The following is a 13676-nucleotide window of genomic DNA, read 5'->3' on the forward strand; positions in this document are numbered from 1 at the left end:
CTCCAAAGTGCCGGCCAGATCGCCTGCCAGATCGCCGAGTACGGCGGGCGACCTCGCGGTTAACCGCATTGAGGTGCCGAGCCCCATTGTCGCGGGCCTCGTCCTCCTCCTCAAAATAGCGGGCTTCGAGGGCATCGAGGTGCTCAGTACGATCCTTGACACCGCCCCAGGGCCGGATGGCCATGGGATACAGGACTTTGGCGGGGATGCGGCGCTCGCGGCGAAGTGAGTGTCGCTGCAGAAGATGCTGCTCGAACTGGTCCACCGTGGTGCACGTTCTGCTATTAGCTATGCGGGAAGACAAGTGCTCACACATGGTCACAGAGTTTAGAGGGACAGGTCCAGACGAGGCCCGTTCCTTCGACAGGCTCCGTGTGCCGATCGCGCCACGCGGCCGCCAAGGCGTACCCGCTGTGCCACTCGCGGATGTGGTCAATGAGCTCGGAGCGGGTGTAGGTGCAGCTACTCCATGCGGCTGTCTCGGGAAACACTTCCTGACACTCGGGGCAGTGTCGTGGTGTGGTATCGGCTGCTAACGAGAGCGACCGGGAGCGACGTTTATCACAGACTCTGCAGAGATCCTCCGCTGCAGATTCAGCTTGAGGAAGGTAAGCGTCGTTCAAGTGGCCACAGTTGAGGCAGCGCCACTCCTCTTGCGGGAGCCGTTCAGAGGGGCGTGCGTTTGTGCCGATTCCCTTTGATTGTCTGACTTGGCTTGACGAAGCTTCCGCGTCTGTCCCCGAGGCGGCCTTCGGAACGACGGAGGACCTTTTGGGGATATTCCTTGCGCCAAGCTTAACCCGAGGGCGCATTTGCATCCCTGGTGGCGGAGCGAGTGCACCCTCGTGGTCGATGAAGCACATCAACTTGACCTTCTTGGCTTTCGAAACATCTTCTTTGCACGCCTCAATGAAGTCGCCTCTCTGCCGCTCTGTGAGGCCCCCAAACTCCAGTCTCGTGCACATGTGTTTCAGCGCTATGTGAGCAGCGAGGTACTTCGTAGCACAGGCTGCTCTGTAAGCGGGCCAATACAAGGTCACTCACACGTATCTGTGTCTGGAGACCTGAGAGCAACTACGCGGGCGAGTAGGGCACCAAGAGTGCGTTGGTGCGCAGCTTGTAAATCATCGCTCGCGAGAAAAATATCCTTGTTGCTCAGCTGATGTTTCCACGGGGTTGACCACAGACGGGCGCTTCAAGACGTGGGAAAGGAAGCGGTGTGGAATACGAACCGGTACTGCAGTCCGCCACTCGCCCTCCCAGTGATTGAAGCAAAGGCTGAGGCGGGCGAGAGCTGAGGCGTATAGGCGCACCGCTGGGTCTTGCAGCACCGACGAAGTGGGAAAGATAGCCCCGCCGCCGGTCTGAAACATGTAGAAATTGAGCTGCCTGAGTGGGCTCGGGCGCAGGAAGTCTGTAAGGTTGAGAGGCATCGTGGAATGAGTAATATCAGACAACGGAGAGAGTGGAAGAGCACACGGAAGATGATGAGAGGATAACTCACCTTGAAGTGGGAAGTGCGCCCTCATGCATATGGTTGATCTTCGATCCGCCCCGAAACTCGTGACTCTATAATGGTTCAGTCTCCCTACGACCGTCCATCTGGAATCGTGGAGTCTGTCGTCTTCCAATCCGCGGCTTACCGCCCATGAACAACTTCTTATGCATCACACTCTAACTCCTTCATGCTACCCGCTCATGATATGTACACGCCGCAGTGAGTTCAAAGCTCGCGGAAGCACGTCGAGTGCACGACTCCGCCTCTCCACCGGCGGCCTGTGTCGCCGCATTCACAGCATCGTTCACATGTTCGCCTTTGTTATCTTTGTTGGTGGTGCTGTTGACCCTTGTCTGTCAGCGTACTGTAAATCCGCTCAATCTCCTGGGACGTGCTCACCAGTGCTGTGCAACGAGCTTGTCGAACTCGCCAACCTCCCGGAGAAGATCTTCGTTTGCGATGTCCTCGGCCATGTACATGCGCTTCTCAATATTCTCCAGCAGAGTCTGGTGAACACTGGCAGCCTCGTTCCGCGCGATCGCGTAAAGGAACTTGATGGGAATGTCCCTATCGTTGGCGAAGCGGTGTTCGGCGAGGATATGAGCCTCAAAATCTTTGGCGGAATGGAATTTGCTTCACAGTCAGCCACGACCAGTCGAAGAGGACTCACATCCAAGGACAATGCCTCGAAGGACACGTCCATACAGTTGAACCATCCCGTGTTCTCTGCATCTGCTGGTCGCGCCAGGCAATGGCGAGAGCGTAGTCACCGTGCATTTCGCGCAGGTGAGCCTTGAGAAGCTCAGTGGTGTAGCGACGGTGGCGTTCGGGGATACCCTCAGGCAGAATGTCTAGGCACTCGGGACAGGCCCGGTCCTCGGTCGGGGCAGAGGCATCGTCGCTCACACGGCGTGGCTCCTCACAGTTAGAGCAGATGACCGGTCCATCGACAATGGAGGCGCTCTTGGCAGAAGGATCCGATGAAAGCGACGAGTCGGCTGTTTTAAAGCCGCAAGTATCGCAGCGCCACTCTTTCTCCGGCAGATTTGAACTCGAATCCTGCAGCCCCCGAGCGTTCTTGAAGGGGGAATGATACTTCATAACGTCGACATGCACTGATCTGGGAAGGGTTGCTTCAAGACGTGTCTTCTTGATATTCTCCGGATTGGTCGCATTCCCCAAAAGGGAGATCCGGCGCTTCGCGAGCTTCAGAGGGCCCACGATTGAGTCAATAATAGCAGTGTCTAATGGTAAGCCAAGCATAGCGGTAGGGGAGGCGATCCACAAACCATTGGGTGCGACAGTGGGTAGCTGGGGATGATCGGGGGGGACATTGGAGGCGTTGGAGAGCTGAGCCGCAGGTGGCGTCTTGCCGGAAGTGTCACTCGGACCCAAATTGTCGACGGGCTTGAGATTGTCATTCTTGGGCGGGTTTGAGGCCAGGTCCATGTCTGTGAGATGCTCAATTCCTATGACAGGCTGCGCCGTGTCCACATCATTTTTACAAGCTTCGACAAGCTTTGGACCGTCAATCGAGTACATGGAGGCAAAAGGCGAGGCAGCATCGCCGAACGACTTGCTAATGCGAGGAAAGCGCTGGAGTAGCCGACCGACGTGTGCTTTAGTTAGTTGCGGTCGTGGTCCTCAAGCGTACACTTATCGTTTCCACCCACTCGGAGGCAGTCAATGCGGGCCAGAAGTGCACCGAGGATGCGGGGGTAGGCGGCGGTGTGCGTGGTGCGACGGTGAGAGGCTGTCTGACATTAGTTGGCTCCCAACGAAGAAAGTGTGAGCGAGAGGTGCGGAGGAAGGTCACCAGTGGTGGTCTAGTTAGCGAGGTCATTCAACCTGGCAGGCAGGGGGGCTCAGAAATGAGATGAGGGTGGGAGTGGGCCTGTGTGACTGGACGGCTGACGTGAATAGTCTGAGGTACTCACGGGAACCGATTGAAGCGGGTTGTCAGGCCGGTCCTTGAGGGCGAGGTTATTGAGAGTGGCCGTGAACAGACGGACGGCGGGGTCTTTGAGAATCGGCGAGTCTGGCGAGAGTGGGCTGCGTTCTGTCTTGAGAAGGTAGTGATCGATGGCTTTGTCAGGCGAAGATTCGAGGAGGGTGAGAAGGTCGGGGCCCATGGCGGCCGACGGAGAGAGGAGAGTGGTGAATGAGTGATGGAGTGAAAGTCAGAAGAGGATGCGAGAGGAAGGTGAGGGTTATATATTCAGCGCGGCGCGTCGCGCGTCTCAAGTGGGCCATGGGCCATGGGCCACCTAGAGGTGGGAAGGTTGGATCAGCGATCAGCTTGGAGCTTGGAGTGAATCTGCCAGATCGCCAAATCCGCGCGTGATCAACTGATCAATGATCTGACGAGCTGATCCTCCTCGACTCCATTCGCCCCGTATATGGCCCCGTAGTCATGCACTCAACCCCACTCGCGCGCCATGGATGACAAGTAGCTCTCGGTTTGGATCGACTGAGACATTGCGCGGTAGCCAGGCCGAATGGCGAGATTGAACGATGTGAGGCATGGGAGGAGTGGGTGAGGAAGGTCCTACGGTTGGATGTCCGAGGTCTGCGTCTGTTCACGGATATAAAGGAGTGTAGCGGCGACCGGAAGGGTGCCATGAGCAGGTCGCCGCAGCACTCTGGCGTTGCCGGAGGGGTTCCTCTGAGCTGAACTCTTGACTGCCCTGTGCTGCTCTCCCGGGTCTCGGCTCCTCGATCCCCCGCCGACCTGACAACAGTCTGTATCTTCCAGGAATGCATGTTGTCTAGCGATTGCTTAGTGGCCCTCGGCCTGGGCGAGGGCGTGGTGGCCCTCCTTAGAGTTGTAGTAGGCGTACCTGGGGTCAGCACAGGACGGAGGAGCAGCTCACTTGTCCTTGCCCCACGAGTAGACGGCGTAGCCAACGAGGAAGGGGGGAGCAAAGTAGGGGACCTGCTGGGCAAGGCGGCGGACACCCCAGAAGAGGTAGCCGTTGAGGGCGCCCTTCATGGGCTTCTGGGCGACAGGCGAGACAGCTGTTGAGAGAGAGCGAGTGGTCCGAGAGGGATTGGGTCATCGGCGCGGAGGAGAGACAGGCCAGAAAGGCGATTCGCGTCGTGCAGAGCATCATGCGTGCGCGCAGACCAAGGAGGGCGAGGGCGAAAGAGAGGGAAAGGTGCGAATTGGCGAGATGGGTTGTCGGAGGGAAGGAAGTGGAGGTCGGTGCGTTTCGGAGCGCGCATGATCGCGATGCAGTGGGCAAGAATGGCGAGCGAGGTGGTTTCCGGAGCGAGGGGAAAGCGTCAGCATCGCAAGAATAATGCGCGCGCAACGTACTGTACGCGTAGATACCCTTCTGCTTAGGGCCCTTCATGTCACCCCACCAACCCGACTGTCGTTAGCTGACTGCTCCGCGCTCGTCTGCGCCGTCCTCCTCCTCCTCTTTGCTCATCACTCTCCGTCCTCCATCTCCCCATCTCCTCTCCCCTCTCCTTCTCTCCTAAGCCTGCGCGTGCGCGCGCGCGCCATCCTCTCGCGAGTGCGCGCGATCTCGGCTTCACCCGCCCTCGGCTCCATCATAACGCCCGCTAGCGCAACGCACCCAAGTCTTGCCTGCCGTCAGCACCGCCACCGTCCTCACGTACCCCCAGGCATGCCGCCGTTAACTGGTGCCGAAACGCGCATTGTGGTTTTGTGGAGTGGTGTAGTCGTTGAGCGTTCGAGAGCTCGGCCAACTCGCCTCGCCCTGGCCTCACTCACCGTATCACTGCGGGTCCAATCGGGACAGGCAGGAATCCAATCCGCCGCCCCGGCGTTTCGGCATAACGCCGTGCGGCGCCTATCTCTGTACGTCTCAGCTGGTGATGTACGATCGCGAGCACCACCACCGACTCCGACACTCCGTCTGCGCCCATGTCCCTCCTCGCCAACATCCTCGGCTTCTCCGCGTTCGGCTTCGGCGCACGCTGCTTCCAGCTCGGCCTGCAGAAGCGCAACATCTTTGCGCGTGCGTCCCCATGAAACTCGGAGCGGTCTCCTGCGCAGGCGCTGACATCAGACCCCGAGGGCCACCTCCTTGCCGCGACCGCGTTCGGCACCCTCGGGTACTTCCTGTACAACACGGAGCAGCGGCAGTGAGTCGCGCGCGGGGAGATCTGTTCGGTTCGACCGAGGTGGAATTGCGGGCGGAATGGCAGCGACGCCGGAGCGCATGAGCGACGGCGCGCGAGCGGAGCAGGAGGAGGTGCACCGGAAAGGGCGCTGGTGCGCATGGTGCGCAAGGCTGCGAGCGCGCGGTATGCGTGCTTCACGGAAGAAGCACTCCTCGGCGCCGAGATGACGTCTGGGCGCAGTGTGGTTGGTCCTTCCTTCAAGCGTCCTGCCCCATCGTCCTCTGTGCTGCCGGCTAGGCTACGGCGCTCTGCTTCGCGCAGCGTCCTGTCCAGGCCTTTGTAACCTCCTCCTGAACTGCTCCCATCGCCTGTGTGTCGCCGACGTACGCCCTGTTCACACAGCCCACGGCGGTCTTCCCACTCTGCCCCATCTCCCTCCACGCATCGCTGACCCACAGAAACGAGTTGATCGCCCACAAGCGCAAGCTCCTCGAGGCAAACCGCGAGCAGGAGGCTGCCTCGGCATGAACGAGATAATGTAGAGAGTAGGGCGCGGGGAACCGCAGCATGCAGCATACAGATTCGGACACGTGTGTCGAGCCTAGTGGAGTGTCCGCACGCATTTGTGCGACGGTAAGGATTTCGCGAGGCCCGCTCGACGCTCCGCCCCCCGCCCCCCGCCCGCCGCACACCTCCTATGTCTAACACGTGCATACCACACACAATGCAGCTACAGTCCAACCTACACCTCAACCTCAGGCTCGAGGTCGCCGAAGGGCCTGCTCCGGAAGTACGACTCGTCGAACTGTTGTCAGCGCCTGTTCGGTCCGCGCCGACCCGTGCGCTACTCACCCAGTGCACACGGACGAAGCCGTCTTCGGCGCCCGAGGCGTACGCCTTGCCCTGGGGGTGGACGGCGAGGGTGTTGATCGGCCCGCTGAAGGTTAGCTTGCTGCTCTGATTGCAGATGAGACGCACAAGTGGCCCTTGACACGGCCAACCTCCTCCTCGAACAGCTTGTGCCAGAACCGCGACTCGAACTTGCCCGCACGCGAGGATGTGGTAGTGACGTTCATGGCGTCCTGGCCACCGCCGAGGATAACCTGAAGTCAGCTTGCTCGTGCTCCTGGACGCACGTAGGGGCGGAGAGGGGTGATGCAGGCCGAGTTGAGCGGCGTCTCGGTTGTGTACGCCTTCATCTCCTCAAGGCTGTCCGAGTCGAAGATGCGTGCCGTCTTGTCCTTGGACGAAGTGATGAAGTAGGTGCCGTCAGGAGAGAGCTGGATGTCGGTGATGTTCGCCTTGTGGCTCTCCTCGTTCTTGAGCACCTCCTCGCCCGTCTTAGCGTCGTACTTGGCAACCTTGCCGTTCTCGTGGCCCGTAAGGATGTAGTCCGAAAGGGGTGCCCAGATGGCGACGGTCGCCTTCGATCCCGAGAGCACAATCGTAGACAGGGGGGTGGAGCTCGACGCAGCTGGGTCCTCGCGGTTGACCTTGAATGTCCGGATAATGGACGGCTGGCCCTGTCGCTGCTCGGTAATGCACAGCGCCATCTCGTCGTCCTCGCTGCGCGTCAGCCCCTTCCTCGGTTCCGTGTCCAGCTCCCAACGAGGCCTTTGGGAACGCACCTCCACGCCACACGCGTCACGGCCGTCAAGAACTCCCACGACTTGAGGCACTTGCCCGTCGACACGTCCCACAGCTTCATCTCGTTGTCGGCCGCGCCCGTCAGGAGATAGCGCGATTGTGCTAATGTCAGCTCACTCGCGGCGCGACGCACAGTCAACCGCGACACTCCACACCGAACCGTTGTGTCCATTGAATGTGCCCAGACGCTCGCCGTTCGACGTGAACCACACGTTCACGATCTTGTCCTTGGACGCAGTGAAAAGCAGGTCGCCCTCGGCGTTGAAGACGATCTGGGTGAGCGAACGCTCGTGTCCTGCCAATTAGCATTGTCAGGTGGCTGAATCGCGCGCAAACGCGCGGAAAACGAACCTTGAAGAATGATGGGCTTCTGCGGAGATCGTTAGCATGCAATACGCGCCTCCGGGCTCGATGCTCACCATGTTGCAAGGACTTTTGGAGGGATGATAGGTGAGTTCGTCGTACAATGGAGGCTAGGTGGCCAACTCTGGCGGCAACTTCTGCCAGCACGGAAAATTCGGTGTTTCCTCCCGTGGCGGGGGTTTATAATCTCACCTGTCAGGAACGCTAATGTCTGTTCTAATCTCCTACATGCTCCCCCCAAAGATCCTCTCGAGCCTTTACGGCCTGTAAGACGGGTATAGCATGAACAACATAGTAAACGAAGCCTGATCTATCGAGCCCAATCCCAACACCTAGAACCGCTGCTTCATCCGCGCGCCGACCGTCTTCAAGTGAGCATACACCTTGCCTGTGAGGGTTAGCTCCCGTATTCCGCGCAGACTTGGTGGCAACTGACCAGGTGGGGAGCCAAGAATGAGCGAGACAACCGCGTCGCGCGCAATCTTAATGTTCTGCACGGAGCCGAGGATGTGAATGTGGCTGCCGTCAGCATGCCTAGGACAGAGCAGAGCTTGGCTGCTACTCACGTGTCGGCGAGCACGATACGCGTCCTGCTGGCATTTTCGATGGTGAACTTGACCTTGCCACCTTCACCCGCAATACGGCCTGCATGTCAGCTTGGCTCGAGCAGATGGGAGCTCAAGCCACTCACCGATGGCACGGGCAAGGTGGTCACCGTGCAATGTCTTGACGTCCTTGACCTCGAACGAGTCGATGTAGAGATCGTCGAGACGGAGGAGAGCAATGGCATCCTGATCGTTAGGTTTGGTTCATCGCTGTGAAAGCTCACGTTGACGTCAAAGCCAAGAGCGAAGGCCTTGACGAAGTCGGCACCCTTCTGGATGGCGCCGGTGTCAATGGTATGCCCCGAGCTCTGGCGGTCAGCTACATCGCTTCTCCAAGCCTACCCTCAGCTCGACAGCGCGACGCATAACGTTCATGCGGACCTGGAGACCGAGCATCTCAACAAGGGGGGTGTAAATGTTGACCCATTCACGCTTAAGGGGAGTCATGCGGTGGGGCGGAATGGGAACGCGGCGGAACTCGTTCTTGAGCACGCTCGACTGCTCCTTGGCAGAAAGGGGAGCAAAGCCAGATGAGGAGGCCTCTCCGGAGGCAGAGGCGAGAGCGGAACCGACGACAACTCCCTCGTCGTCCGAGTCGACCTCCATGCCATCGGAGACAGGCTTCTTCTTTGGGACCTTGGGCTTGACGAGGGAGATTTCTGGGCGTGCCTCCAGCTGGGCGGCGAGGGCCTTTTGACGATGCGACTTGTGGGCCATGATGATGGATATGTGAGAGGATAGTGCAATGGAGAATAGAGAGGTTGAAGTTAGTGTCGACCGAGATTGAGAGAGGATGCACTAGGGAGTGGAGAGACGTGTGGGAGTTGGGATGCCGCAGGCTGCAGTCTGCAACTTTTGAGGTGGGCCACGTGGGAAACCCTGATAATACCAACTGGGTGGCAAATCTGCGTTGTGAAATGGATCAATTGAGGATAGACTTGGACGGGCGGAATGAGCGCGGTGGCATTAGAACACTGGGACATCATTTGTATTGCTATTTGGTTGGTCCCTCTAATAGCAATTTGCCACCACGTGAGGGCGAGAAGTGAGACAGCCGAGAATCAGTGAATTGTTGGCGGCAAGACACAGCGCTCGTCGACACACATCACTCTCTCTTCATCTCTCTTCGTCTCTCTTCATCTCTCTCCATCTCTCTAACTCTTCCCCTCCTCGCTCTTTCCATCTCTCACGCTCTCACTCGCGCATCCAAACGCGACTTTGAGCTTTGCGACTCTCTCCCCCACTAACCTCATCCACCACCACTCTCAACTTCCAACCCCCGCCATGCCCAAGGCTCCCAAGGGAAAGGGCAAAGACAAAAGCCGCCAAACCTCCCCAGAAGTCGTAGAATTCACTCCATACGCGCGCATCCACGCTGTGCCAAGGCCCAACAAATCACACTCCCAGTCGGAACCAGTACACCGCAAATACCATCACCCACACCATCTCCAGCCCGCCGCGCCCCCCCGAGGCGAAGGCGTTTCTGCCAACTCGGCCAGGCGCCGCCGCCTGAAGAAGCGCCTCCGTAAGGGCGAGAGCGGCGTTTCAGCCGTCACCATTGAGGACGCCGATGATTCGGATGTGTATGAGGTGAAGGCTGAGCCCAACGGCACGACCTCATCATTGCGTCTCACAAACCGTATCAAGCCCGATTCGGACGCGCCCGACACTGGGCGCTGCGGCCTGTCCACCTCGGACATGAATGGCACCCATGCCCCGGAACAACACCTCAAGCGCGATCTCGAGGTCGCACACCTGCGGAAGAAGGTTTCCACTATGGCTAAGGCAGATGAGGAAACCCAGAAAGGCATTGCGCAGATGCGCGCGCGCATCGCCGAGCTTGAGCACACTCTTGAGATGCAGCTGGCGGACATGGGCAAAACAAAGGATGAAATTGAGGTAAAGGAGAAGGTGAGTCCGGTCGGTTGACCGGTGAGCTAACAATGCAGCTTATCAACGACCACAGCAGTCGAAACGACAGCCTTTGCGAGCTCCTCCACTGCGGTGTCTGTATGGAGCCGCTCGACGACCCCTACACGTAAGTCATTCTACGCTAAGATCTATTGACCCCAGGCTTCAATGCGGTCATACGGCGTGTCTCAAATGTCTGCAAGGGTGGTTCCGCTCGCCGACCGCATACCCTGCAGCCGACATCGAGGCGATCGACGAGGAGGACGATTTAACGTACCGCACCAAGACTTGTCACATGTGCCGCACCCCAATCTTCCGTCGGCCGATTCGCAACATCCTCCTCAACCATGTCTTGGAGTTGACTGGGCTGGCTGCCTCCGCTGTCAACGCAAAGTCGACATCGAGAGCAGAGCTGGACTTGATGTGGTCGAAGATCTTTCCTCCCGAGCCCAGTTCCTGGATCTTGCACGACGACATCGACAACGTCAATCGCTGTCCCAACTGTGGATTCGAAGTTACCTACGCCGAGTGTGATCGCTGCGGCAGCACCTTCTCTGCTCCCGGCTCTGCACGCGAGCCGGTGGAGGTCTTTGAAGTCCCGGACAGAGTCGATCTTGGCAACGGCCTGCTGCTGGATCCGCAGATCGCGGCTATGAACGCCTTCCGTGCTCCGCGGAGACAGCGTGACCGCCACTTTCTCGTCGACGATGAGGCTGAGGACGACGAAGATGAAGAAGAGGGCACAGTTGAGGAAGACGAGGAAGACTATAACGCGCATCTCCTTCGGACGCTCGATGCCGTCGACTACGGTGGCTGGGGGAGCACCAGCTCTCTGTCTTATGCCGGTGACAGTGACGGCGAACGCAGTGTAATTGCCGACGACCACAGCAACGGCCCGCGAAGTGGCGGCGCCTATGACGATAACAACGACGATGACTGGAACCAGGGGCGCTCCCCTCTTCGGTATCACTACGACAGTGATGGCGAGCGCCATGTGTTTACCTATATCCACGACAGCGACTCGGAGAGTGAAAGTGAGCGTGACTACGGACGTGGTCGTGGCAATCGCAATGATGGCGAGGATGCTGTGGGCCGCGGACCTTTCAGGCTGCAGTCAATCAACCTCCACCCCGCCGAGGCTCGCCGCCGTCGGCATCCCACGCCCGACGAAAGCGACATGAGCGACGGGTACGAGTCGTCATTCATCGATGACGGCGATGACGACGAGAATGAGGACGAGGACATGCTCGAGGATGAGCACGATGCGTCCAACGGCGACCGGTCTGAGGTCGATCACCTTGCGGTCGACAGCAGGGCGGAGAGCGAGGAGGAGGCCGATGAGCCGTCCATTGAGGAGCTGCGCCGTCGCCGTGCGGAGCGTTACGCGTAAGTCTACTCCCCTTGCTTCAAGCTCAAGCTGACGCTAGTGCTCCTTCGTCGTCGCGCCGCCGTCTTGAGGGCTCGCCGCGGCGTACTCGGAGCCGCAGCAGTCCGACACCGTCGCCTTTTGACGGAAACCTTTCTCAGGACGCACCTGTCCGCCTCGCTCGTCGCCCCCGCCGCGTTCACGTCATCTCATCCGAGTCGGAGGACTCGGACTAGAACGAGCAAGATACAAGAAGAAGGCCATCATAGGCCAGGCAGGCGCCTGGTCGTTGTATTCTAGAACGGTTGATCAACCTACATGTGTGTTCACACCATGCATTGTCCATAGTATCTATGTACCTGTGTCCAACGTCCTAGTGTGGCTTCTGCTGCTGACGTTTTTCCCTCTGCGACGCCGACGCTCAGAGCTTGGTGCTGTGCTCGCCCTCCTGGAAAGACACGACAGTCTTGCCAAAGTTCTTGCCTGAGAACATGTCCTGCAGCGCAGGCGCACAACCATCCAGCCCACCCCCGACGACGTAATACGAGTACTTGAGCTGGTCCTTCTTGGCGAGGTCGGCGAGGTACGCGCGCGCCTCGGGGTAGCGCTTCTCGTAGTCGAAGGCGATGAAGCCCTCCATGCGCGCCTTCATCGAAATAAGCTGCGGCGTGAGTCGCACGCCGTACGGCTTAGCAGTGCTGGCGTCAGCTCTCCTCCCCTCTTCCCCTATCTCGTCGCCAAAACTCACTTGTACTGCGAAATGGCGCCGCACATGACGATGCGGGCGTACGGGTTAATCTGCGCGAGCACGAGGTCGAGCAGCTCGCCGCCCACATTGTCGAAGTAGACGTCGATGCGGCCGGCGGCGCGCAGGCGCCCCGCGAACCCCTCCTGCTTGTAGTTGAGCACGATCTCGCACCCCAGCGCCTTGAGCTGGTCGACTTTGTCCTGCGATCCGACGATCGCAATCACCTTGCACCGCTTGTGCGCGACGGCAATCTGGGTCGCGATCTGGTGTCAGCGTCAGCGAACAAGGAGGGGCGGGAGTGGTGACTACCACCGCGTCATGCGGAATGTGAGATGGCGGGTGGGAATCGGTGCCATGAAGTTGTTCGTATCACATGGCTGAGACTCACAAGGCCAACACTGCCCGCGGCGCCGGAAATGCACACCGTCTCGCCGTCCTTGAGGCGCCCGACGTCAAACATGCCGAAGTAGGCGGTCATGCCCGACACGCCCAGGAGGCCGAGGTGGTCGATGTCCTGCATGCCCTGGGGGGTGCTGGGGTCAGCGAGCTATACCGTTACCAGGCGAAGCGAGTTGGAAGAGGCGAGGTAGACTCACGGACGCGGCTCTAGAACACGAGCAGGACCAACCCAGTACTCCTGCCAGCCGAGGAGGCCGTGCACAAGGTCGCCGACCTTGTAGCGGTCGCTGCGGGTCTCGACGACGCGGCCAAGGCCCGCGGCGCGCATCACCTCGCCGATCTGGACGGGGGGGATGTACGAGCGCGTGTCGACGAGCCACATGCGCATGGCGGCGTCCTGGTGTAAGCGAGAGGGCGTAAGTGCGAGTGAGAGGGTAGAGCCAGCCCTGCCAGCCGAGACACAGTGAGGTCACCATGCAGGCCGAGATACAACGGACGGAGCTGCCGTGCTAGTGGACTGAGACGCCACAGCCAGCCGCTATGTTTGATTCTCTGCTGCTCTGATCAAGAGGCGAGATACTCACAATCGAGAGCAGCTCGACCTTGACGACCACCTCGCCGTCTCCGGGCTTCTTGAGGGGAGCCGAGTCCTTCTTGAAGGTGGCCGGCGTAATGGGCCCGCGCTCGGGGCGCTTGGCGAGGACGACGCGCTTGTTAATCGAGGGGAGGGTCATGCTGGCGTGCAAGAGCGTGTAGGGTAGAATGTGAGGATGAAAGAACGATTATGAGTGTGAGAAACTCTAGCCAGCGCAGAACTCGTGGCTGGATGATGATGAGTTGCCGGGTGGCCGATACCCGGACAGATCACATTCCATGCACTTGCCGGCAATCTACGACAGGCTCACGTGAGATTGATTTCTGCGTCTGCGTCATCTCTTGCCTTGTCTCACCTCTCCTCTGAAACATAGTTGGCGCGACTGATGCATGTTCGTTCAGGCTTGCACTCACGGAGCGCGGAGTGAAGAAAGAGATGTGCTGCGCGGA

The 13676-nt window shown here is 59.3% G+C and overlaps 6 protein-coding genes across 6 annotated transcripts; 2 read left to right on the forward strand and 4 right to left on the reverse strand.

Annotated features, from left to right (window-relative positions):
* Positions 1–1683: 1683 nt before the first annotated feature.
* Positions 1684–3630, reverse strand: COLE_05945 (uncharacterized protein; the record flags this gene model as incomplete). The annotated part of the gene is made up of 6 exons (XM_018421842.2): positions 1684–1846; positions 1898–2131; positions 2169–2742; positions 2788–3117; positions 3153–3255; positions 3436–3630. 6 exons carry the CDS (start codon positions 3628–3630, stop codon positions 1684–1686), a joined length of 1599 nt encoding a protein of 532 aa, XP_018282407.2.
* A 647-nt stretch (positions 3631–4277) lies between these two features.
* On the reverse strand, positions 4278–4854 carry COLE_05946 (uncharacterized protein; the record flags this gene model as incomplete). Its single annotated transcript, XM_018426306.2, has 3 exons — positions 4278–4338; positions 4372–4516; positions 4818–4854. 3 exons carry the CDS (start codon positions 4852–4854, stop codon positions 4278–4280), a joined length of 243 nt encoding a protein of 80 aa, XP_018282408.2.
* Positions 4855–5393: 539 nt separating this feature from the next.
* COLE_05947 (uncharacterized protein) lies at positions 5394–5618 on the forward strand (the record flags this gene model as incomplete). Its single annotated transcript, XM_018420144.1, has 2 exons — positions 5394–5487; positions 5539–5618. The coding sequence occupies 2 exons, from the start codon at positions 5394–5396 to the stop codon at positions 5616–5618; spliced, it is 174 nt and encodes a 57-aa protein (XP_018282409.1).
* A 2317-nt stretch (positions 5619–7935) lies between these two features.
* Positions 7936–8925, reverse strand: COLE_05948 (uncharacterized protein; the record flags this gene model as incomplete). Its single annotated transcript, XM_018421843.2, has 6 exons — positions 7936–7991; positions 8040–8122; positions 8170–8248; positions 8295–8394; positions 8433–8516; positions 8551–8925. 6 exons carry the CDS (start codon positions 8923–8925, stop codon positions 7936–7938), a joined length of 777 nt encoding a protein of 258 aa, XP_018282411.1.
* Positions 8926–9492: 567 nt separating this feature from the next.
* On the forward strand, positions 9493–11509 carry COLE_05949 (uncharacterized protein; the record flags this gene model as incomplete). The annotated part of the gene is made up of 3 exons (XM_065626446.1): positions 9493–10119; positions 10158–10246; positions 10282–11509. 3 exons carry the CDS (start codon positions 9493–9495, stop codon positions 11507–11509), a joined length of 1944 nt encoding a protein of 647 aa, XP_065482257.1.
* A 397-nt stretch (positions 11510–11906) lies between these two features.
* COLE_05950 (uncharacterized protein) lies at positions 11907–13366 on the reverse strand (the record flags this gene model as incomplete). The annotated part of the gene is made up of 5 exons (XM_018421105.2): positions 11907–12183; positions 12234–12496; positions 12622–12766; positions 12830–13029; positions 13217–13366. The coding sequence occupies 5 exons, from the start codon at positions 13364–13366 to the stop codon at positions 11907–11909; spliced, it is 1035 nt and encodes a 344-aa protein (XP_018282413.1).
* Between the last annotated feature and the right edge of the window lie 310 nt (positions 13367–13676).

This window comes from Cutaneotrichosporon oleaginosum (assembly GCF_008065305.1).
Source record: "Cutaneotrichosporon oleaginosum strain ATCC 20508 chromosome Unknown ATCC20508_contig05, whole genome shotgun sequence".
In the NCBI taxonomy this organism is placed as follows: domain Eukaryota; kingdom Fungi; phylum Basidiomycota; class Tremellomycetes; order Trichosporonales; family Trichosporonaceae; genus Cutaneotrichosporon; species Cutaneotrichosporon oleaginosum.